The following is a 24,355-nucleotide window of genomic DNA, read 5'->3' on the forward strand; positions in this document are numbered from 1 at the left end:
AAGAGACCTGGAAAGGAAGAAATTAACGCCTCGTCTTTTTTCCCCTCAATCCTCCTCGCTCTGTCCTATCCTAATTCTCCTCTCTGGCCTTTCTTTACATCTTCTCCTTTTCTCTAATTGTCAGGAATGCTGACCTCAGCTTACTCGTTTCCATGCCAACTATCTCATTCTCACTTAATCTAATCATCACACCATTATTTCACTCCTCCTCCCTCCCTCATTGTTCCCTTCTTCTTCTCCCCTCCATCTATCCTTCCTGCGGCTCTGCTGTAACCCGCTGACAATGTAGAGAATGGGAAACAAATGAACACCGAGTGAAATGAGGAGGAAAAACTGCTGAGTCATGCTTAGAAGGAAATTATTTCATCGTGATAAGGCTCTGGGGAATATTAGATGAGATTATTGTTTCGTCTTTCCCTCCAGTGGTGAAAGGAGAACCTTTGTTGATATCTGTGCAATTATCAATAATGAAAAGTTGCTGAGTCATGGTCCGACAAGAACTATTTCATCATGATAAAAAATTAGATTAGCCTCCCTCCCACTTCTCTGTCAAGAAGAGAAAGTTGTTGATAAGTGGGAAATTACCAATGACAATGAAAAGTGTCAGAGTTGAGCACTGAGGGGATTTATTTAAATTTGATAAGTCTCAGTGGAGTAACAAATTAGATTAGACCCACATTTCTTCACTTTTGTCAGTAACAGAAGAGCTCATGATAATTATAAACAAATGATGAAGAACCTTTAAGTTTGTAAAGAAAGAAACAAATGAATAAAATCCCTGTGATTCTAAAAGAGAAACAAAAAATCTAATTTTGTGTGGACATGCAAATAATCTAATTACTAATTGATGAATTAAAGACATCTCTATCAGTAGTATAGTAATATCGTCTGCACTGTTTGCAGACATTGGTTCACAGTTCCTACACTGTGAGCTGCACTTCAAAAGACTAACGCCCAACGTGGGGCTCGAACCCACGACCCTGAGATTAAGAGTCTCATGCTCTACCGACTGAGCTAGCCGGGCCTGTACACCAAACAAAATCATAGCTCATCAAACCAAAAAGGCGGCGCACAAGAAAACTTTATCTCCAGGACATTCTCCATAATTCTAAAGAGAGCAAGATCAAACCATTTCATAAGGAATAAAGCAAAATATAAAATGTCTGCAGCTGATGGTCAACTACAGACCGTTGCTGACAGTTGTTTTGGGTGTGACGGCCTCTTGAATTCATAACCTGGATGTAGCTTCCTGTCAAAGGTCAAGTTCAGGTGCAGATACTGTTGTTGAGCAGTTCAAGGACCTCAGTTTCCATCCTTGTGCCCTTGTAAAAGATCCATCGCCCAACGTGGGGCTCGAACCCACGACCCTGAGATTAAGAGTCTCATGCTCTACCGACTGAGCTAGCCGGGCTGCTATCTGAAAAACAGAGGCACCTATTTCTAGCAGCAACACCTCCTTGCTTTCATATTTGTATCTTCTCTATATCTCTCTTGTTTCTCATCAGCAGTGTCTTTTTCGCCAGAAAAATCTCTTTACATACACCGTTAACTAAAGTCATCACACATCTGTTCACATCTGTCTCCACCACAAAATCTTTACTGTAGAGTTTTACACATTTTTCTCCTTTTTGGATCTGTGACTTACTGCTAGTTTACTGTTTCCTGTAGTTTTCTTTTTTTGTGTCCAAGTTAGGTAAAAAATAACAACTACTCTTGTATATTGAAAAATACTTACCGATATGGAAAGCCAAACTCTTTAATAATGCCCAGATTAGAGCCAGGCCTTAGCCACACAGGTGGAGAACAATGGCCAAGGCCACGGCCACACACACCACCTGTAAATGCTAACCACATGTGACTGTTGCAGCAGGTCAGTAGCATACTTTTCACCTTCCCCCTCTTCTTCCCCTTGTTCCATTTCATAAAATGTTACAGTCACTCTTTCTTCTCTTTGCTTTCACACACTCTTTACCACAGCGCCTCTGCCTCCTCCCTCTCTCTTTCTCTCATGGTCTCTTTCTCTCAACACGCTGCTGAGGAAAATAAGAATAAAAGTGAAGCGAGAGAAGACTGTGAGAGCGACAGGAGGAGTGGAGAGTGAAGAGAGCCGAGGTCACCTTGATCTACAGCCTCCTGCCTAAACTGCAGCTGGGGGTCGAAGGCCAACATGCAGGAAACACTTTGAGGGTCACACACATATTCTGTAAGACACACAGATGTGCTTTTATGTATGAGTGTGATGTATCATCCTACAAGCAGCCCTGCAGTACTCGCTCTCTGCTGATTCAAACATAGCCTCCTTTTCACTTTATTCGTCCAAAACAGTTCTCACACACTACTAATTAAATACTTTGGTCTGATCCTGCTCCAGAGCATAGCACTGTAGTTGTGCAGTATAGGTTACCATGGTGTTTTGAACCCAAACTCAGACCACAGCTGAGATGTCAGCAGGATTTAAGCACTATCCAAGCATCCATCTAGTCAAAAAAAAACAAACCCAAAAAACACTCTGTGTTGGCCGTCAAAAACACTCCCAGGCAAACTTCAAGCAAACCATGTTAATGATACTGTAAAAGCAAAGATGATCCCCAAAAACTTACTTTGCTAGCCCATATTTTACTAATCTAAAAATACTGTTCTCTGTTTACAGTTGCCATATTTGGCCTCATGGCAACCAGAGTTTACTGCTCACCAAATCATTTACTTCACTGATTTATACTCACTTTTAACTTTTTACCGCAACTCCGCCTGTGTCTGTCTGTCACGGAGGTTATCAGTGGCAAAGTGTGTGTCTATGTCACTCTGAAGGAGCGGGCTAAAAATACTACACCAGCCTCAGCCCACTGGATAGTTACACTGCAAACACACACACATGCACGCACGCACGCACGCACGCACCACACACACACACACACACACACACACACACACACACACACACAGGAATATTGAGGAAGTCTCGGCTGTGATCCATCATTGAGGGACTGAAAATTATGACACCACAGAGAGAAAGAGAGAGAGAGAGACCAAGAGGGGAGCCAAACTCCTCACACCCCTGCAAGCACACACACACACACACACACACACACACACACACACACACATATCAGTAGACAGTAGAGTCTCTGTGTTGTCAGTAACCACCTTCGAGACCCTGAGGTGTCATAAATGACTTCAAATAGGATGAACAGAGCGACGATGGGATGAGGGAGGAAGAGAGAGGAGAGTGGTGCATGTTATAATGACTTCATTTCTCTCCAACACTCCCAGCGTTTCTCTTTAACACCAATTCAGATGCTCTTTGGCACACACACAGATTTTTCTCTTTCTTGCACGTGCCACATTTATCATACTGAATCCTTCTGAGCTGTATTTATCCATTAAGTGGATTTTTGGCAATATTCAATAACTGGAAATCTTTAGCAACAAAAGAGTTGCTACATGTTATCTGTTTGAGACGTTCTGAGGATGAAAACTCGATTACTATTACCTAACAGCAGTTACATTTCACAGTTTGAATTAATGGAAATAAAAGTGGGAATAAAGCTCTCTAATCTCTCCTTGGTTGTGATTTACTGTGTGTCATTATCATGTCAGTGTGTTTGGTGATTTGTGTGTGTGTGTGTGTGTGACTGCTGATCCCACGTGCATAGAAATAAAAATGTATACAGGGTGAGGAATTTAAAACTGTCCCATACGCTAAGATCACGTCCTGCAACAGTTGCTACGGTAACACTACAAGCTGAAATGAACAGTGTGCGTGTCATGGATGGACAGATGTTTAGGAGGAACATGGGAGGACGGACAGAAGCACAGAGGGGAGAACAGAGAAGAAGAAATCCACCAAACTCCCAGAAGGCTCATCCACTAAGGGGTTGGTTAGTTCACCAGGCCCACGAGAACCTTTACTGTGTGTGTGTGAGTGTGTGTCTCTGAGTGTGTGTGTGTAAGTGTGTGAATAGACCTCTGTGTGGAACCACAGAGGCATTTGGTCATGTTTATATCCTTGTTTTTGGCCTGGGTGAGTGTGTACATATCAGGGTGTGTGTGCATATTTGCGTGCTTGAGCTCTGTGAAAGTGTATCCATACCAGTGAGGTGACATGTACGACTCTGTGTGTGTGTCTGTGTGTGTGTCTGTGTGTGTGTACAGCATGCAGACAGAAAATTTAAATAAATAAAAATTCATATGAAAGAGTTGTCACCAGAGATTTGTAGAGGATTTGAACTCTGTGTGTGTTTATGTGTGTGTGTGTGGTGAGGGTAGGAGGGGTGGGTTAATCCTAAATTTACCGTTGGTGGTCGGACGACTGTGGTCACATCTGGACCCACTTTCTCTCTGCCTCTCTTGTTTTCTTTGCTTCCCCTCGTCACTGCCACCTCACCTGTGCTCTCTCTCTCTCTCTCTGCTGATTTCTTACTCTTTCTTCCCAATCTCTACTCCTCTAATTAAAATCACCATAAAACTTTCCTGGAGTCCACTTGGATGTTATGGCACACGTGTGTGTATGTGTGTGTGTTAATGTCTGCACTGTAATCATACCTGCTGTTTGAGCTGCTGAACCAGACTGTCCTTCTCTCTCTTTAGAGCTGCCACCTCTTCCTGGGTTTTCTTCTTCTTGGATGAGGAGAGCTCCAGCAGGGCAATGTTGGCGTCTTTCTCACTTATTGCTGCCAGCAGCGCCTCTTGCCTGCATAAAGAACAATTTCATTAGCACTGCTTTCAGATAATTAACTACGAATTAGATCATCTAATTAAAATTGCACTTAGCGATGCTGCGCGTAGATCACATTTGTAGCAGTGGTGGCAAACAGTTTTACTTTTAAGACAGACTTGATGATATAAAAGACACAGGTGAATGCAGTTTCAGCTTTTCCCGCTCACTCAGTGCTTTTATAGAGACACCTTAAAGGGTACGTTCACCCAAACTACAAAAAAAAAAAAAAAAAAAAAACAAAAAAAAAAAAAAACCACAATTTACATATAGTTGTATCTAGTCACACACATAGTTTTGGATTTATTTGAGATATCTGTCTCTTGAGTTTTCTGCCTTTCCAGTCACCTCCCTTGTATTCAGGGTGGAGACAGAAATCCCAGAATCACAAAATCTGGACAAAAGAGACCAAAACTATCTGCATGGCTAGATACCAATTTGGGTGTACTTTAATGTTATTTTGAACCCATGGCGTGTCAACAAGTGTAGGGAAGTCCTCTTAATTGGAGCACCACATTGTAAATTAGAAGGATAAAATTGGAGTATTTTTGCAAAAATACGGGCCTTGCTGGTGGTCAAGTATGACGCATACCATGTAATCAAGATGTCCCCAGTTCATTTATGGTGGGGACCTTTGTGGCAGATGTTAAATCTTCTTCTTTTTCCTGTGTTTCTCTCAAAACCATCTACTATCCAATACAGAAAAAAATGCCACTTTTGCACTCTTAGATGTGGTGGAGCTTTAACTTTAAACACATCACAGGAGTGGGGAGCAGGCAGAGACTCAGTGTCTTTTTCATGGACACTTCAACAGAATGTGTATTGTTGAAGTGTTGGCTTTAAGCCTATCACTTGGTGTTGAAAGAGTGATTCAAAGCCACCAGCAAAGAACTGATCGCACATATTTCCTATTTGATTCCAAAGCTACTCAAAATAGGAATTAATAACAGTGTGTTTAACTTTAACTTTAACATACACACACTTATATAAATGCTTGTGGCTTGCCGTTTCCATACTACTCTCCAGTCTATCTTTGTTTCCATCCCTCTCGTCTTTCTCTATCTCGTCCCCTGGTCTGGATGGTCGGCCTGACAGATAGATAGCATTCCATGTGGTGGGGAAGCAACAAGCCGCATCCCATCCATCCCATCAGCCCACAGATCTGGCCGAGCCGCTTCAGAGGACACCCAAAGCTCAGAATTCTCGGAATTCTGTCCGTTTCCAGAGAGGATCTAAATCATAACGGTTTCTCCACAATCCCACAGGCCTCAAAGGTTGGCCACACACGCGCACAAACAACAGCGCAAACCCTTACAAATGAATAAACAATCATATTCCATCTCTGCGTGTCGAAGTGTTAAAGTCAACAGAAAAGATGCTGAAGAGAAAATAATGAAAAAGAGATAAAGTTAGAGCAAATGAGGCTGTATATTCCCCGGCAACTCCTCTCCTGTACTCGATTACTGTACCTACAGATAAGCATGCATGAAGATATATGCACACAGACATACAATTATCCCGACACACTTGCAAATCCACACAGATGCAGACAGAGCTATATTTCATTTACATTTTTTACATTCCAGTTTTCTTCCTTTCTTTACAATTACACTGTTTCTCCCTCACACTCACACACATGCACAGACACAGCGGTGCAGCGAGGAATGCCGAGATGAGAGCATCTAAATGAAGACAGATTACATGTTTGGACTGTGTGAAGACCCACAGATTCTTCGGTCAGCCTCACTGACCGCACTGTCAGTGTGCAAGTGTCCCATCATGCATCTGTGCTGCTGTAATCTTGTCAGGGGCAATTAAGACTTGGGTTGGCAGATCGATTCCCTGGGGATGTCTGGTCACTGTCAGACCTCTTAATGTTTATTCGTAAAAGACTTTTCCCGTTTGTAAATATGAGAGCAACGGTTTCAGATATTAATAATGCTGTGGCTTTATATCATACAATATCATAATGTATCTTTGAATGTCTATCATTCGTCTATAAAGGATGATATCTGGGAATAAATAGAAGAAATGTATAAAGAATTAGAACAAAATCAGTCTTCAAGGCTTTGTGCTAAAGCATCATACCATCATAAGCAGGGGTATCTTGACATACAGATTTAATTTATGTGTCTGTTTCAACATGCCCCTGGTCATTTTTCAGGAATCCAAAATCCACCTTCTCTTTATCGGTGTATTGAACAGTTAAATACATTAGAACTTGAGCTCTTGGACGTCTTTCAGCTTCCAGAGAGAACATTTCCTTTCCTCCAGATTGTGAGACACTGGAAGATTGTCACAGTCCTTGGTCTTTCCCTTTCTTTTTCATACAAACACTGGTGCACACACACGTGCACTGACTTGCACACACACAGACTCACATACACACATAGACGGAAAGGACTAATGGAACATTAGTCTTGTTAAAGCTAACAGTGCGTCTAGTTTTATACCATATCTGAGAGTTACCTGCCAGCACATGGCGCTTATAAACCCTGGTGATAAAATGATATTTATTCCAGATGCACTCGTCTCTTTCTGGGGCTCTCTGTGGTGCTCTCTTCTTCTCTGTCTAACACACACACACACACACTTAAAACACTCTGTCCTTGGCCTTTTCAGCTCACAGAGCTAAACACATGCTTACGACAAGTGCTGGTTGTGGCTACTGCTGTTGTGATCATTAAAAACTGTTTCAAGTGCAGCACTCTTTTGCTAGATCTTTAGATAATTCTGCTGTCATAGGGCACTTTAAAACATAGTGTGCTCTCAGCAGCGCTGGCAGTGTGTCCTTACAATTGAAAATAACAAAGACGACAAAGCCGGCAGACTGAGGAGGAAAGGTTCCCAGTGGATACGCAGCCTTAGATGTGGAACTTTCCTTTCAAGTCTTTCCTTTCTGTAGCAATATAGAGAGCACAGTAGAATAAAGGAAGGTCTGCTAACAGTAAGCGAAGAATAAAACCTTGTTAAAGAGGTTATTACCCATATTTCCTTAGTTTGGAAGCATCTTTTGTCTCGATTTCTGTGGCATGTTTATGCTGCACATCCCAGAAATTACTTATCAGTTTGTGTCTACAGCAGTGTGACACATTCTGTCTCAAGATTTTGTGTTGATAAAGTATGTTTCAGGTCTGCGACTGTTCAGCCACAGCAGCTGCTGTTAGCTTGCATGCAGACCGAAACAAGCACTGTACCACTAAGGTGCAGCCTCCTCATTTATTTCAATGAGAGTACCATGATTGCACAGCTGGGGTCCCAAAGCAGGGTGCTCCAGTGGAAAATGCAGGACTACAGGGCAAAAACGTTGGCTCAGCTTTTGTCATGAGCAATCTAACGCCAACCAGCAACACACTCCACTGATGAGTCACTGTAAAAGACCATAGAAAACTGGCACCAGGCTGAATAACATCTCATACAGGTGGTAATGGTGGTGAGTGGTAAAACAGTCACGAATTTATATGAACATTTCACAGGTTATTCAAACTTTAACAAGTTTCCATTTACGCTTATATTCGCTTCCCACTTCCCACTCACTTTCATCGGTATCTCTCGCCCACCCTGCGTTTCTCATCTCCTCCTCACCTTCCCCCGTCCTTCCTCTCTCGTTCTATCTCCCCACCTCTTCTCTCTCTCTCTCTCTTGCCGTCTGTAAAGAAGACAGAGGGGTGGGGGGGAATTCTTTCCGTCGTTCGGCGGCCGTGTGCCATGATGTCATCGCCGTGGCGACAGGGCAGACAGTAAGCAGAGACACGCAAACGCACCAGGTACCTGACCCCAACCCCTACATGCACACATACAGACACACATATGCACACAGAGCCTCTCTCCTTCCTAAAACCACTTAAGGCCCCTCACTTTATCAGAAACACTAATGCCTGGTCTTAGATCACTCACATATTTCACACACACACTAAAGCAGCTTCCCGTGTGTGCTGCGTTATCTCTTTCATGCTGTCACCCTGTGTGTGTGTGTGTGTGTGTGTTCAAGTGATAGCTTATGAAAGCATGTGTTCCTGTACGTGTCTATGTGCTTATAAGGATGTAGTTGCGTGTATTTTGTGTGCGTGCGTGTTCACAGGTTGTCTTGTGTGTGTTGGCGGCTTATTTCTGTGCATCTGTATGTGTAGAAGTGAAGTGTGTGACCATGTGTGTCCCCGTGTATGTGTGTGAAGCCGATTTAGTCCTGTGTGACACTGGCCAGTCTCTGTCTAAGACAAACACAGAGCTATTTTAGAAATAATCCCCTCTCTCTCTCTGCTCTCTGTTTCTGACTGAACAAAGCAGCTCTCCATTGTTTTCTGTGACACTGTCTGCTCTGGTTACACAGGAGGCTGCTTGTAGGATGCCAGAGTTTACTCTTTAACCCCTGTAGGACGTGGTGCGTGTCAAGCTCGACCTCATTTCTGCGAGAGGGAGAACTATATTCAAGACCTGTTAAACCTTTTTAATGCTACGTAGACTTTCTCCAAAACCAACTCAACCGTTTCAGACGAATTTTGAGAAAATGAGTGAGTTCTGAGCAGAGTGAAATCAGCAGGTTCACTTGTCTGGCAACAGGGGATTTAGAAAAATGTGATAATTATATTTTGTGTAATCATGAGTGATGTGAGCTTTGGTTTTGTTTTAACCAAAAGCAGAATGAGTTGCATGAACTGAAATGATCCTTATTCATTGGATATATGCAAAAAGTTAAAGGAGGCTGGATCTCCCCTCCGTACAGGACAGAAGTGTCCAAATAAAAATAAAGAAAATGACAGCAACAATGAGGTGCATTTGTTAATTTCATTCGCCAAATGCTAATCATATGCTGACATTCGCAATTACAATATGATCTGCAGTCTTAATTCATGGGACATGTGGTGCTAATGATGGATCAGAGAGACACCTTAAAATGTCTGACCACAAATAAGCCATCACCTGAAAACTAGACTCAGTCCTCGTACTGTGAGAAACCTTTCTGGAGCTCAAAGTCCGTCAGGATTATCACCTAACTTTACAAATATAAGTTGTGGACTGGTCATAGGCTAAAGATGCAGAGGGAGGTTAACATAGATGTGGCTTAAAAGATGACGGCAGTGGGGAGTCAAGGATCGGTCACCTGGATGCGAGTTGAGGTCACATCAGCTCTTCAGGATGTGCCCCGAAGATCCACAAGACGGACATAATACAGTCGTCAGACAGTGTCTCAGCTCATTGTGTATACAGCTGGTAAAACACAATATGTTTCCCAGGATGAAGAATATTTGAAGATTTTAGCTTTTATTTAAAAAGTTGAAAAAGAAGAGGAGAAGGAAGTAAAAAAAAAAAGAAAGAGAGGGTGACCGCCTGGATTATTCCGTTTAAAGTGAATTAGAAGAAAAAGTGTGAATTTAAAAGAGAGGAGAGCAGGAGAATGAGATACAGGAGGGCACAGCTGGCTCTCAGTGGTAGCTAATGCTGCCTGGAGGCACACACACAGGCAGCACACACACAAATAGCATAGAAACATGGACTGAAGAAAAGAAACAGGAGGAACTGATTCATTCCTTTCCTTTCTTTCTCATATCTTTCTTTTCACTCGTCTCCTTAAACCCTCTCTGTCTTTTCCTTTCTGTCAGTTTGTTGCCTGCCTATCAGCTTTGAGTTGAGAGACCTCACACACACACACACACACACACACACACACACACACACACACACACACACACACACACACACACACCTCCATGACTGGCTCTGGTGTTCATGACTGCATGATCTGACTGTAAAATCTAACCATTCTTAATTCCTCCTTCTGTGTTTGCTCTTCTCTTTATCTCTCTCTCTCTCTCTCTCTTTCACACACACACACACACACACACACACACACACACACACACACACACACAGAGCTACTAGTTTAGTTTATGTGTCTCAGGAGTGGGGCCCTGCAGAGTAGTATTTTTCTCCCGAGCTGACAGCCTCTGTCCCGGGGCAGACAAGCAGCAAGTGCTGGGCCTCCCATTCTCGTCTGCTCTGAGCTGACTCCCTCTCGTTCTCTGTGTTACACACTTGCACACACACGTGTACACATGCTTGAGGTGTGAACTGCTGCTAATCCTCAAAGCTCCAAATAGTGAGAAGTAAGAGAGAGAGGTGCAGAAGTAAGAAAGAGCGAGAAAAATGAAGCTGTAGGCTTCTCTTGAAAATTTTATATACCTTTTAACACACACACACGTATAGTCGATATCAATAGTACCTAGTACTAGGTACTAGTTTAAAGTAAGGCTTTGCTCACTTTTCCGTCTGTTCTTAGAGTCTACTGCCTCTTGCAATATCACACACATACACACACACACACACACACACACTCGGGTTTATAGCCCTACAAGAGAAAAGAGTGCAATGAATACACAGATCAGAGCAGGTTTTATGAAACATTTGTTAGTGCTGGCCTGCCATGTGTGCAGCATCAAAGCAAAGATAGCCAATAAAGCCTTGTTTTATAGTAAACCATTTACTGCTGCGCTCTCTCTCGCTCTCTCTCTCCTGCAAATGCGCCAACACAAAGTTTCACTTCAGTACATTATAGCAGCAGTTATTGGAGAAAATGATCGACACCTACCGCAGTTGTTATGTGAATTCAAAACGCTGAAATTGTTCTTGAGGGCTATATTAAACACATCAAAGGGATAATGGCGCTTTCAAAATACAAAGTAATGATAAAATGATTATCGATAATTACAGTTAAGAACGCCCTTTAGGCTTTTATTCAACGCCAAAAACCAAAATGTGTTTACTGATGTGGAAACTTTACTTGTTTATTATGACTGTATAAAATGAAGAAGGCTTAAAAAAAACTGATTTGCATGGTGTCAGACAGCAGCCAGGTCCTGATTTGGCAGAAACTTTGTTTTATCTTTGACTGATGTTGCTTAGATTAAAGTAGCCCATTGTATAATGTACAATCACACACTGAGAACAGAAGGATTTTTGGGTGAGATCTTTCTGAAAAGGGTGTGTGTGTGTGTGTGTGTAACCTATAGTGGAAGTGGGTCAGAGACGCTGGACATGAATGATTTACTATGCAGAGAAACGAAGGGGTGAGAGACCATCAGAGAGAATTGGAAAAAGTAAGAGAGAGCGAAAAAGAGAGTGTTAGGGAAATAGGTTAAAGCTGGTGCACAGGATAAGTGTGTGTGTGTGTGTGTGTTTGAGAGGGAGAGAAAAGCTCCCCTCAAGGAGCTGTTGTACATCAGAGAGGCTTAAAGAAAGACAGCGAGAAGGCTTACACGCTCATACACACTCTCTCTCACACACACACACACACAGAAAGAAATAGCACTGACAGGGAAGGGAATAAAATAACTGGAGGATTTGGAGGGAAAACAAATCAAAGAGACGTAAAGGGGGAGAGGAATGGGGAGAGGGAGGGAAGGAGTAGCGGGAGAGGGAGGTAGAGAGACAAAGGCGGTATGAGGGGGGGGAGAGAGAGAGAGAGAGAGAGGAGGGCAGGTGGGACTACTGCATGACAGAATGAGGATCTGTTCTTGACACATTTCCCCTTTTTCTCGCTCACTTTTTCTCTGAAAAAAAAAACCTCTCTTCTCTCGCTCCCCTCACCTCTTTCTCTCTGCCTGTCTCTCAGACACACACACACACTTAAAAAACACACACTGTGACTAATAAGAAAGGTGTAAAAATGCATTATCCATGGTCCGCGGGAGTTTGCTCTTTTCATGGGACCACACGCACACACGCACACACACACACACACACACACACACACAGTGAAAAGTGTGACTAAAGATGCAGCTTTGTCTTCACTGTGGTTCTTTACAGTAAATCCATTTTTATGCTGTGCTACAGAGACCAAGACATCTGCTTACAATCTGTCAGCACAGACTCACTCCTGTAATACTAACCAGTCACAGTAGTGGACACCTGTGACTCCCAAATGTTTACTAAAGCATGCCGTATATTCTAGACTATTTGCTTCAATTGACAACATGAGAACGATAGATATGTTTCTGTGGATCTATTGTAAACGCTGAGAAAGACGATAAGAGCTCCTAGAACAAGGTAAAGTATATGTAGATAATAAGTGGATAAGGAGCTAAAACTTGTAAAACTTTCGTTATTTAAGCCTGGTTATGATTAAACTACATACCAAAGCAGAAACTGCTTTTCCTGATTCTGTCTTACTGCAGTGAAGTGTTTACATTTGAGTGGCACAGCACAAATGACAGCCATGATTAGCTGCAAAAGACTATAAAAATGACATTTTCATCATCTTTCGCAGCTAAATTTGCCATTTTAAGAGCAAAAGAAAAGATTTCATTATCAGAATTTGGCTGAAACATAACGTCTTGTTTCTACTTCCATTGTTTCATTTAATTTATCACGTACGATAATGTGCTCAGTTTCTACGTCCGCTGTGCGTATCCACTGACTTCAATGCCTCACAGCGAGCCAACTTTCCCATTAAGGAGAATAAAGTCATAAAATGGAAACAGAATCTTTACATTGTAGTTGTGCATTAATTTATAACGTGATTATACGGCTGACGTGAGGTTATAATTCTGTTGATTTCTTGCTCAGTCTTCTTCAGTGTATCACTCTTTCTTTTCAGTACGTTAAACAAACCAAACACAAGCCTGTCACTAGCCTGTTCCATTCTCCTCTGCCTGTCTGTCTACTACAGTTTTATTATTTCCAGAATAGAAATGTAATCGTTTGGCGCTCGTAACATACAATCAGAGGCTTTGAAAAAAAAATGCATGTTTTGTTTTCTACTTTTTGATATGTTTTCCCTCTTCATCGCTCCCTCTCCCTCTTTAATTGCTGTTTAATCATCTGTTTGATGGCCTGGCACGCACAACCTGTAATCAGCCGAGGAAAACAGGCGAGCTTAGGTTTTGCCGCATCCTTTTTTCCTTTATCTGTTCTTTCTCTCCACTTGTTTCTTTTGGTTCTGACATGTTTGGTCGCCTTCCATCTTTCTGAACAGTTTGCTCTTGTTCTCGGCTCCTTGTATTTGTTTTAAATCTCACTCTTTCAGTCTGCTTAATTGGTGTCAGAGCTCTGAAAGGCATGTACAGATTACACATGAAATAAGGACAATAACAATACACATTATAATACAAAAGTCGGCACTACAAAATGAGACTTTCTCTCTTTCTCTGCTGCATATTCCACTGAAGATCACTGGTTTGCAAGGCTTCAGAGAGACTTTCAGAAAACCCTGTTATTTAAATAGGACTTCTAACTGCAGCACATCTTTTATTGCTTCTATTTTCCTGATTCCAATCTCTCCCTCAGTCTCTCACAAGGGAAGAGAAAAAAAAAAAATCAAAGAGGACAGAGGAAAGCAGCCAGAGTCGGAGAGAAGAGGGCAAGAAAGGCGAGCACAAAGAAAAACAGAGAGGAGAAGAGAGGGAGACGGAGAGCGAGGCGCCCTGATTTGAGCTTGTAAGAGTAAGTGTCAAACCCGTGTGCCCCCTTTTTGTCACACTAAGCTCCCAACATGTCTGTCAGGCACACAACACACAACAAATACAGGCACGCTCACAGACACGCTTTGGCACAGTGTGGATTAATCTCATTGCTGTCTGAGGAGATCAAAGCGCTTGTCTCTGTGTTTAGTGTGTTGCCATAAGTATGTGTACATGTATTTGTGTGGGAGGATGTATTTTTATGCATGTGTGTGTGTGTGTGTGTGTGTGTGTGTGTAGGTATAAATCTCCAAACATTCCTCTGGGAGTGAAAGCCTCTAAGACGTCATGCTGTCTCGTCTGGTTTTGTAAGTGACTCTCTGTGTGTGTGTGTGTGTCTTATTTCTAAAGGCAACATGTACTTCTATTGTTAGTGATGGGAGAGCTGCCGTGTGTGTGTTTGTGTGCGTCTTGTACACATGCACTCATATTGTTAGTGACGACTTTCCGGCTGTAAAGAGGGGAGCTGTCGTCCAATTGACAGAGCCGTTGAAAATAGGATCTTTTGACGACACACACGCAAATACACAGACAGACACACAGACACACACACATCATTGATTAGTTTCAGTATGTAGTGACAGCAGTGAAGACAGGGACAGACAGAGAGAAATACAGCCTGCCAGACAGAAATCATTCAATAATGACGTTTCCAGACAGATGTAGGAATGGATGGGATGGATGGAAAGAGGCAGGGAGAAATAGAGGAAAGAAAAGGTAGGGTGAGAGGGATGGGAGATGAAAAAGGAGGACGGAAAAGGTGAAGGAAAGGAATGCCCAAACGAGGGATGGAGCAAGGGGAGGGACAGCAGGAATGAAGGGAGGGATGGCGGAAGGGGCACAGGGAGAGGTTTGAGGTTTGGAGGGAGGCTGGGAGGGAGATAAAACGAAGAGCAGAGCAGCAAAGGAGAAATAAATTGAATTTATAGTGTTCACCTTGAGGCATCAGCCAGTGATAACTGCGGGAGGCTGAAGACTGTGCTGCAACTCTGTGTTTCTGCAGACTTTCTTTATAGTCTAATTGTAAATGTGGTGAAAAAATACAGTGTTTGTGTGTAAACAGACTTCCTGTAGGTCCAGGTTTGTCTGAATTTTTCAAGACGCAGCATGTGTGAGACTGAGGCAAAAGGGAAAAACAGCATGAGTTACCTACTGTATACAAACGACAAGTTTGACATATTTATATTTTTACCTTAAAAAGACTTTAAATCTACCAAAAGCGTCATTTTGATCTGCTGGAAATGATTCTTTTTAGGTATACAGATAATCCAGTTCCAGTTTATCCAAATAGGTTTTGGCGTTGCTGGGAGTTTTACCAAAAAGATTAAAAAAGAAAGAAATTTGCTCAGTGAATCACCCCCCCAGTACCCGATTATCACTTGTTCCGTTCGCCTTGAGGCAGCCTCCCACACAAAGAGACAACAACAAAAATATCCCGTTCTGCAAACAAAACTAATGTGACTCACTTTGTTGGCTGTTGCTGGAAGCCTTGACCGTTTGCATTGCCAAAAACACTGTCAAGTGTATCACCGCCCTGTTTCTGTACAGCAGGGTCTCTTCATTTTGACGCCTCAGTGCTCTCTCTCGTGATAAATGGCCTTTATGATCATCATTAATGCGACAATCTCCATGGCAACCTCGCAAATGAACAGAAATCAGTCTCATTGTGTTTGCTGCAACAGATAAATTCTGATTTTAAAAAATGTTAAAAGCTTAATTTTTGTCTGGTAAAAATGATTACGGGTAAAGACACTGGAGACAGTTTTGTGCATAAGGTGAAGGAGGCAGCATGAATGTAAGGGAGGAGGATATCCCGTAAGTGGTTATACATTCAATATATACTGTAGTTTGAAAGATTGATGGATGAACGGAAGGAGTGAGGGAGACAGAGATGGAGGTAATATAATTTCTTCGGGGTATCACGCAGTTTTGTTGGCTGGAGTAAGTTGTTGTTGGACAGCTGTCTTTCTCCTCTTTGCTTTCCCTCCTTTTCTCTCTGCCAAAAAAACATTTCTGCTTCTTTTCTTTCATTTTATTATCCTCCTACTGTCTCCCTCCCCCCAGAAAAAGAGATTTGTGACTCTTGTGTTGACCTCTTTACCCTCTTTTCTTCTCCTCGTTTTGTCTTTTCCTTTATATGTTTTGTGTCTTTTCCTCTCCTCTCCTGCTCATCTTCTCTCCTCCATCACCTCTCTTGTCCACTTCTTTGTCCTCTCCTCTCACAGTCTGTTCTGATATCCAATCTCAACTGTTCGTGATATCCGCACTAATTCAATAGACCATTCTGAAATCTAGAAATATTTGCCGTACCTCATTTTAAATTAATTTAGACAAATGGTTTTGAATGTGGGTGTTCTGATGAGTAAAACACATGAACCTCTTAGAGTAGCCCATCCATGAAAACGCAGTCTCGTGATTGGTAAGAATTAAGTTTGACCACTTCTTGCAACATTGGAAAATGCCTTCAATAATTTTTCATAAAACTGTCACTCTTTCTCTTTTACTTTAACAAATCAGCACACTTGATGTATTAAATGATCATAACCACAACTATTGTTGCAAATCCAGTTTATACCCCCACAAACCAAGTCTGTTCAAAATATATTTAATGTCTTATGGATCCTATTGCCCCAAATAAAGTCTCTTGGGCAAAACTGCTGTTTAAAAAGTCTCAGCGCAATTAATAAACCATATGAAATTTCAACTGCTCAATTTTACTTGTGTGTTACTTGCAGGATGTTCAAAGGATGTGTTTTAGTCATGTCAGTGAGATAAGTGTTGACATTTTTAAGTCACCACGATAAAAACAACTAAATTCATAAAAGGTTGAAAACGTGAAAAAGTTAAAATGAGATGGATTTCTCCCTCATCCAAAGTAAGGACTGAGTGTGTTGTGACTTGTGATTTTAAGTTATATAAATAAAACGAACATAACTTACAACTCATCTCCTCTTAAAATACTTTAAAAGCCAAACAAAATCCTCTGTATGTATGCTTTACATTAATCAAGTCTCGTTGGACGTGTACTGCATTGGATGATACAATGTGTGTGTTTCTCTGTGTGAAACTGACAGATGAAAAGAAAGGCGAGAAAGACTGAGACAGAGCAGCACAGTGAGGTGGAGATGTGTGTTAAATGTCAGTAAAGCAGAACAGTGGAGAATAAAATCAGCCTTAATTCATCCAGATTGGGATTTCAGACCCAACACCCTGCTGTTACACACACACACACACACACACACATACACACTGTCAGCACATTCTTCCAGCTGGCTGCTACACACACACACACACCTGCATACCCCAAACTATACAAACACATGACAACACACATGTGCGCACAAGGCTGGGGGAAAAAAAAAAGAGCATGTGCATATTTAATGTATATCACAAAGAAAATATGTCTGTGTGTGCTTTACGAGCGTGTATGCGTGTGTGAAGGTCACTGCGGATGATTTATCAGTGGGAGCCCTGCAGAGCAGATGTGTATATCTGTGTGTATTTCTGCTTGTGTGGTTTCTGTCTCTGAATTAGTATGTCTTAGTGTATCTGTGCTTACACATTATTACATGTTTGTGGAAGTGTGTATATGATTTTATGTTCATATTAATACATATGAATGTTGCATCATATATGCTATAGTATGTTGGTGGACACATGCAGCTACACACAAACTAACAATATACATCAGGAACCAAGTGTTGGCATAGTGTTGGAGTAAAGAAGACATATACAGCTAGCTGGTGAAAACTACAGCACAAAGATAGATAGACACTATAAGAACTACATTACAGAGTGTGTGTCTATCTGTGTGTGTGTGTGTGTGTGAAGTAATAAGAAAAAGGAAGGGAGGAAACGAGAGAATGTCAGTATGTGCATTCTTCCAGCTGTATTTGGAACATATTTATGCATGGGAGTGAGTGTGTGCACATGTGTGTTAATATATTCGATGTCTGTCCCAGAAAACTCTGAAACATGCTGTATCATATATCATGTCTTACTGTAACATTAAACCTTACACTGATGTAAAACTGGCCAGCAAATCAGACATCAAACCCCAAAGAGTTACGGCGGCCTGTGTGTGCGGAGACAGTTTCATGTGCATTACACTGAGATATATGGACACGCAGGACACAGCCACCTTAAACATCTCATGTTTTACATGTGGGAGAAAGCCAGAAACAAATGACGTATTTGCTGACCAAACCCTAATGTCTTGTGAAAAATATGAGCAATGGTGTCATGTGCATAACTCTCAGCATGACAACTAGCAGCTACCTGAAACATCCAAACTTTTCACTGAGGGGAAACAGAGAGGAAAATGCACAATATTCCAAATACGTGAGAAGAATATCTTACTGCAGCCTGAAAAATATCATGTATTATGCAAAGGCAGAGCTTGAAAGTGCTGTATTTCTTCAGTAAGTTGTCAAATAATCACATACGATTGTGACAATTCTTCACAAGCCCCTGCAGGCGATTCAAAGGAACATTTAAAGGAAGCATTTCCAGCGCGAGTTGCTTTTAATCAGAAAACAACCACAGCACAAGTGGAAACAGGAGAAAATAGTAGCTTTGGCAAGACTCAGCAAAAACACAACTGAAAAGAAAAACTGCTGGCCAAGGCAGACCACCGCGCCGATAATAAATAAATAATATCCTAAAAAAAACAATCAATATTTGCGGTGTAGAAACACTGTTTGAGCACAGAGAAGGAAAAGGAGCAACAAGCTCTTCTACAAGGCCTGCTGCCAGAGAATGTATGATTTAAAGTGAAGGAAAAGAAACTGTGCTCTTCTCCCTCTTAATCTATGAGTATATGACATGAATGTATTATCTCATAAGTCAATAAAAAGGCTCCAAAAAGAAGTAAATTGCCCCTTATAGACTGACATCAAAGGTACAAAAAAAAATGTATGTAAATTTTCGTATGTCACACGTCAGTGAATTTGACTAAAAAATTACTTTTGCTTCATTGTTACTGTGTAAAAGTCAGAGATTTATTACTGAATGGTTAAGTGACAGATATTTCACATAACAGAACAGTGCAGTCTGTGAATGTGCTACACAAACACAGGAGACAATCAGCAGAGTAAACATTTGGTCTCTGTAGTGTAGGTATGATCTGTCAGTGGAAACACACAGTCATACCACAGTTCAGAGTTTGGACAAACTGGTGACTGGGGCTTAATACTGATGGTAACCACAGTGGATTCATACACACACGGTCACACACATAAATACACATACAGTGTGCTGGTGGGATAGTCAAGTTAAATGATTGCACAGATTGAACTGCCCACTGGAGGCTTATAAACCAGATCATACGTGTGTGTAGACAGACTGTGTGTATGCATGTTGTTATTGTGTGTTTGTGTAGGCTGTGTTTGTACGTGAAGTAAGGAAGCATGTGTACATCTATCCACATGAGCTTATTACATAAATATTCAACATGGAGCCAGTATTGTCATAAAAGGAACAGTGGACATGTCTTGACGTCAATAAATCAATCGTGGTGTGCTTGCAGATGTGTGCACGCACGCGCACACACACACACACACACACACACAAATTCACATATGAAAACAAGGCCACGCATTCTGAAGCGCTGATGCCTGTAGTAATCACACGGGTCGTTACTACGGTGATAAAATGGCCAATAACGTGCTCACCTGGGCTGTGAATGGACATGCTGCTGGACACACACACATATGCACACAGAGACACACAGACTGTCTCTCTTTCACAAATACAAAGAAATGCAATGTTGGTAGGAAATGTCGAGGGTAGAGCGCAGGAAACCTAAATCACAGTGCATGCCCTCATTTTCCCATGATGCCACAATAAAAGATAGTCCCACAGTGAGTTTAAACAGGCAGGACACGCTAACATGGACATTCTCCTTGGCTTCTATTTCAGCCCGAAGCGTCGTTCCACTAAATTACACCTCGTTGTAAGGTCTCAGCGAGGATGTAAAACAGCAGAAAATACGGAGAATCGTCGGACTGCTGGACTCCTCTTAGCTGCACTTAAAATGCAAACCCATCTATTAAAATAACATTAAAATTTACACTGAGTTACAGTGTGTGCACGAGTGTGTGCGGGGTGTCTGCATATGTAATCAATCATTTGAAGAGCTGGACAGCAGTACATGGTTATTGCATTAACACACTACTTACGTCTATGACTTTAAAGTGCGGGGAGAAAGGGAGAGGAGATAAAAGAAGAAAGGAAAGAGAGGAGGAGGAAGAGGAAAGCGAGAGCTGATGAGGTGTCGGGTAAAGATCGTGTCGATGTGACCGTGGCCACCTTCCTGGAACACTGAGGCGACATGGGAAACTACTGGAGATATCATAAGAGCTGCTAATTTCAGGGGAAGTGTTAAAGGTCAAGTTTGAGATTGGAAAATTATTGAGTACCTGATAACCAGTTGGAAATGTTACTGTACATGTATATATCAAGAGGCAAGTACAGTCAGTTAAGGTGAATCAGTAGAAGAAAATAAATCCACTGGTGTCAAATATTTGCATTTTTTAGTGTGTAGAGAAAAAAGTGAATATTTTTGGACATTTGGAAATATGAGAAATGACCTAAGTGTCCCACAGCTAATGTCAGTGTTCAGCTGGATTGTGTGTTGACATAAATAAAAAATATGTAAATGTGTGCTTTTGTATCCTTACTTCATCTCCAGGACCTCCTCCAGGTGTTTCCGCCTCTCGGCACGCAGGGCGGTCAGGTGACCTTCCTTCTCGGCCAGTGAGAGCTGAGTTGATGACAGCTTGGCTTTCATCACCTCCAGTTCCTGTTTCACCTTCTCCATGGCAACCAGCAGGTCCTCCACCTGACACACACACACACACACATTATAACACATTACTTTCCCATATTCTCAGTTTTTTCCCTTAAACTTTTTCATTTGTTTTTTCTTTACACAGATATAGACTGTCAGCCTTGATGTCTGTGTGTGTGTATGTGAGTAACTCCTCTGTTTTTACATGAAATGCTCCACTGCAGAACATCAAACGAGTCGTTTTTCTTCTCTTTGTTTTCTTTTTTTCTCTTTATGTTGTTTCTCTCTCTCTCTTATTTTATCTATGTCCCTCTCTCTCTGGGTGTATATCAGAATGTCAGTTTAATGTCTATGAGGTCTGAGAGTGTCGAAGGTCACTATATATTTCTCTCAGCTGGACGACGATCTGGCCCTACACACACACACACACACACACACACACACACACACACACACACACACACTTTATACATCGTCTTTGGAATTGAAGTAGAAGAAGAGCAAAAACTTCAAAACCAAAGAAAAAAAGGATTAAAACTGGAAAAACAAAAACAGACAAAAGGATACGTTTATGTCAATTCCTCCAAAAAAAACAAAAAAACAAAACAAAAAAAAACAAAAAAAAAAAAAAAAAAACGAATAAAAGCAATCCTCAAAAAACAAAACAAAAAAAATGCAAAAATGAAGTCAGTGAAAGATCTCTCATGTCATAATCTGTTGATGTTGTTTCATTTCTATTCAGACTTGCCTCTGGTCAGAGTTCCTCTCACCAGTTCTTACATTACATGTGGCCAATTAACTCTCTGCTCATGTTCCTTGAACCAACTGGTTTCTGGATGTGGGTCTGTCTTCCCCATCATCATCATGATCTCTTCAGGTTTCAACAATGAATACCCGAAAGTAAAAAGGCAGCACACACACACACAGAGCTTCAGGACAAAGTTGACGTAACTCAATTTCACTGCTTTAATCCAACCATGTCAACAAATATGCTGAAGTTTCAGCCTGGTGGCCTTCATCAGAGCAGAAACGTTAGCGTGTTTGTTGACAGAAATTGAGTTTAGTCAACTTTGTCCTGAAGCTCCGTGTGTGTGCTGCCTTTTTACTTTGGGGTATTCAATGTTGGAATTATATGACTGGTTCAGCACCAGCCTTCAGGGGATTCTTATTTTCTACTCAATCTCCATGGTATCTGGAAGAGTCTAATCTACAAAGTCTCTCTCTGCTGTTATCAATAAAAACAAATCAATAAAATTCTTTTGTTATATTTGATTGATTTTGTGTATTTGACCAAGTCTCAGTGAGTAAGTAACATCAGCATGAATGACTGAATGGATGCATGAGTGGATGGATGACTGATCCAACTGTCTTCAATATCATTCACTAGTTTACAGGGCAACCAAAAAAAGCAGCTGTTTTAAGTATTAACATTTAAGTGTGACAGACTGGGATGAAGTAAAGCTGAATGGTGAAGACAGGAATGAGTGATGACATGTAGTAAAAGGCAGGTGAGTGAGGTCTGTGATGATAGTTTGTTACCTTTGACCACCTAAAGCCGGCTGTGGTGAACTCATGCATTGGAATGTGAGAGAGCTGCGTACAAAAAGAGCAGAGAGAGACAGAGAGAGGGAAGGGGATGGTGACAGTGAGTGGGGAGAGATGGGCAGAGAAAAGAAGGAGTACAGAAAAGGGGAAAGACCAAAGGTGGATGTAGGGAGGGAAAGATGGAGAAAGAAGAAGAGACACAATTAAGAGGAGGAAAAAAATCAAAGCAGTGGAAGGAAGAGAAAGAGGGAACAAATAAAGGTGATTAGGAGGAGGTAAGAGAGGGGGAGATGTGATTAAAAGAGCAATGTGCAGGGAGGAAAAGCAGAGAAAGAGAGAGGAGAGAGAGAAAAGTCGTAAAAATGTTCAAGTGAAAAAAATCAACTGCACAGCAAAAGAGGAAGACAGAGCGAGCAAGAGAAACAAACGCTAAGAACATGAAAGAGAGAGATAACCAGATAAAAGAAAGTGCAGACAGAGTGCAGTAAGCAGTACTGAGCAGTCAGAAACACAGGCAGCGTTAAAAATGCAATTCAGACAAGACAGGAGGAGAGGAGAGGAGAGGAGGTGAGCAGAGGAGAGGAAAGATGACAGTAAACCAAAGGAAAGAGAAAGGGAGGAGGAGAGAGGAGGAGAGAAAGGCCTTTGGCCGACATCAGAGGTGTAAAGATTGAAGGATGGAGGGAGGGGTGAGGAGAGTGACGAGGCCCGGCTGGAGAAGAAGGAGCTGGAGGACAGGAGGATAGCAACCCCTTCAGTCTTCTGAATGTGTGTGTTTGTGTTTGTGCGTGAGAGTGACTTCACATTTATTTTAAGCGGTGAAAGAAAGAGAGAGAGAAGAAGAAGAAGAGGAGGAAGGTGCAATGGGTTCAAGAATTAAAATTGTCTGGTTAATAAAAGACGGAAAGCTGGAGAAGAGAACGTCTGTCTTTAGTTTGGTCTCTGAAGAGACAGATGGAGTGTGTCATACTGTTGACTCACTTCTCTGTCACTCACACACTCACACACTCACACACACACACACACACACACACACACACACCTTTCTTTCTGTGGTCACACATACACTTGTGACTCACGTCTAGCAGAATAGGTTGAGTATATTTTCATGTGGTCAACCAATTTTTGCTGGACAAACCCTATGCATGGGACAGTCCCACACACACACACACACACACACACACACACACACACACACACACACACACACAGCTGGTTGTCAATATGTGGCTGCATGGACGGTGTGAGTTTGTGTGTCTACCAATATTTAGTCATGACATGTGTGTTTGTGCCTGGTTTGGCCACATTTGCATGTGTGTGTGTGTGCCAACACTATAATAAGCAATGTGTGTGCCTTTGAACAGGCCGCCCTCATTAAGGGAGGAAATTGTCTCTCCCTCTGTCATCATTTTATAAATCATTAAGTGAAAGGTTAATTGCAGTGACGCAGTTGTAAAATGGGAACACAAAAATATTTATTTACAATTTACTTGTGTATATAGAGACATGTTTCCAGTTAGAAAACCAAAGTCGCGTCCATCTGGCTCCGTGAATGCTATGTTGTGCTGCGTGCATGTTATCGTTGATGCTATGTTGCTGCGTCCGTGCACTGTTTAAATAGCAGTTAGCACTTCTTTCCGCCATGTTTGTGTGTGTGGAGAAATATGTGTATGTATGTGGAACGCTGCCTTGTGTATTACTATCCTGTCCGTGAGCACTGAGTGCACACATGTGCGTGTGTGTATGTGCTGAAAGGCTGAGTTAGTGTTGTTGATGTTGGGTGAGGACTGTGCTGAGTGTTTGGCTGCCATCTCTACTCGCTCACCGACGTTTCTGCTCCTTCCTCCTTCA

The 24,355-nt window shown here is 41.8% G+C and overlaps 1 protein-coding gene and 2 non-coding genes across 3 annotated transcripts in view; all 3 read right to left on the reverse strand.

The window, feature by feature from the left end:
* The window catches only part of LOC108894943 (ELKS/Rab6-interacting/CAST family member 1-like), a 109,982-nt gene that overhangs the window by 25,317 nt on the left and 60,310 nt on the right, over positions 1-24,355 (reverse strand). The window contains 2 exon segments of the mRNA XM_018693591.2: positions 4,543-4,690; positions 20,850-21,010. Of these exon segments, the coding sequence (XP_018549107.1) occupies positions 4,543-4,690; positions 20,850-21,010 (309 nt within the window).
* Positions 952-1,024, reverse strand: trnak-cuu (transfer RNA lysine (anticodon CUU)). Its single transcript has one exon. It is a non-coding gene; the product is annotated as a tRNA-Lys (tRNA).
* trnak-cuu (transfer RNA lysine (anticodon CUU)) lies at positions 1,339-1,411 on the reverse strand. Its single transcript has one exon. It is a non-coding gene; the product is annotated as a tRNA-Lys (tRNA).

This window comes from Lates calcarifer, linkage group LG18 (genome assembly GCF_001640805.2).
Source record: "Lates calcarifer isolate ASB-BC8 linkage group LG18, TLL_Latcal_v3, whole genome shotgun sequence".
In the NCBI taxonomy this organism is placed as follows: domain Eukaryota; kingdom Metazoa; phylum Chordata; class Actinopteri; family Centropomidae; genus Lates; species Lates calcarifer.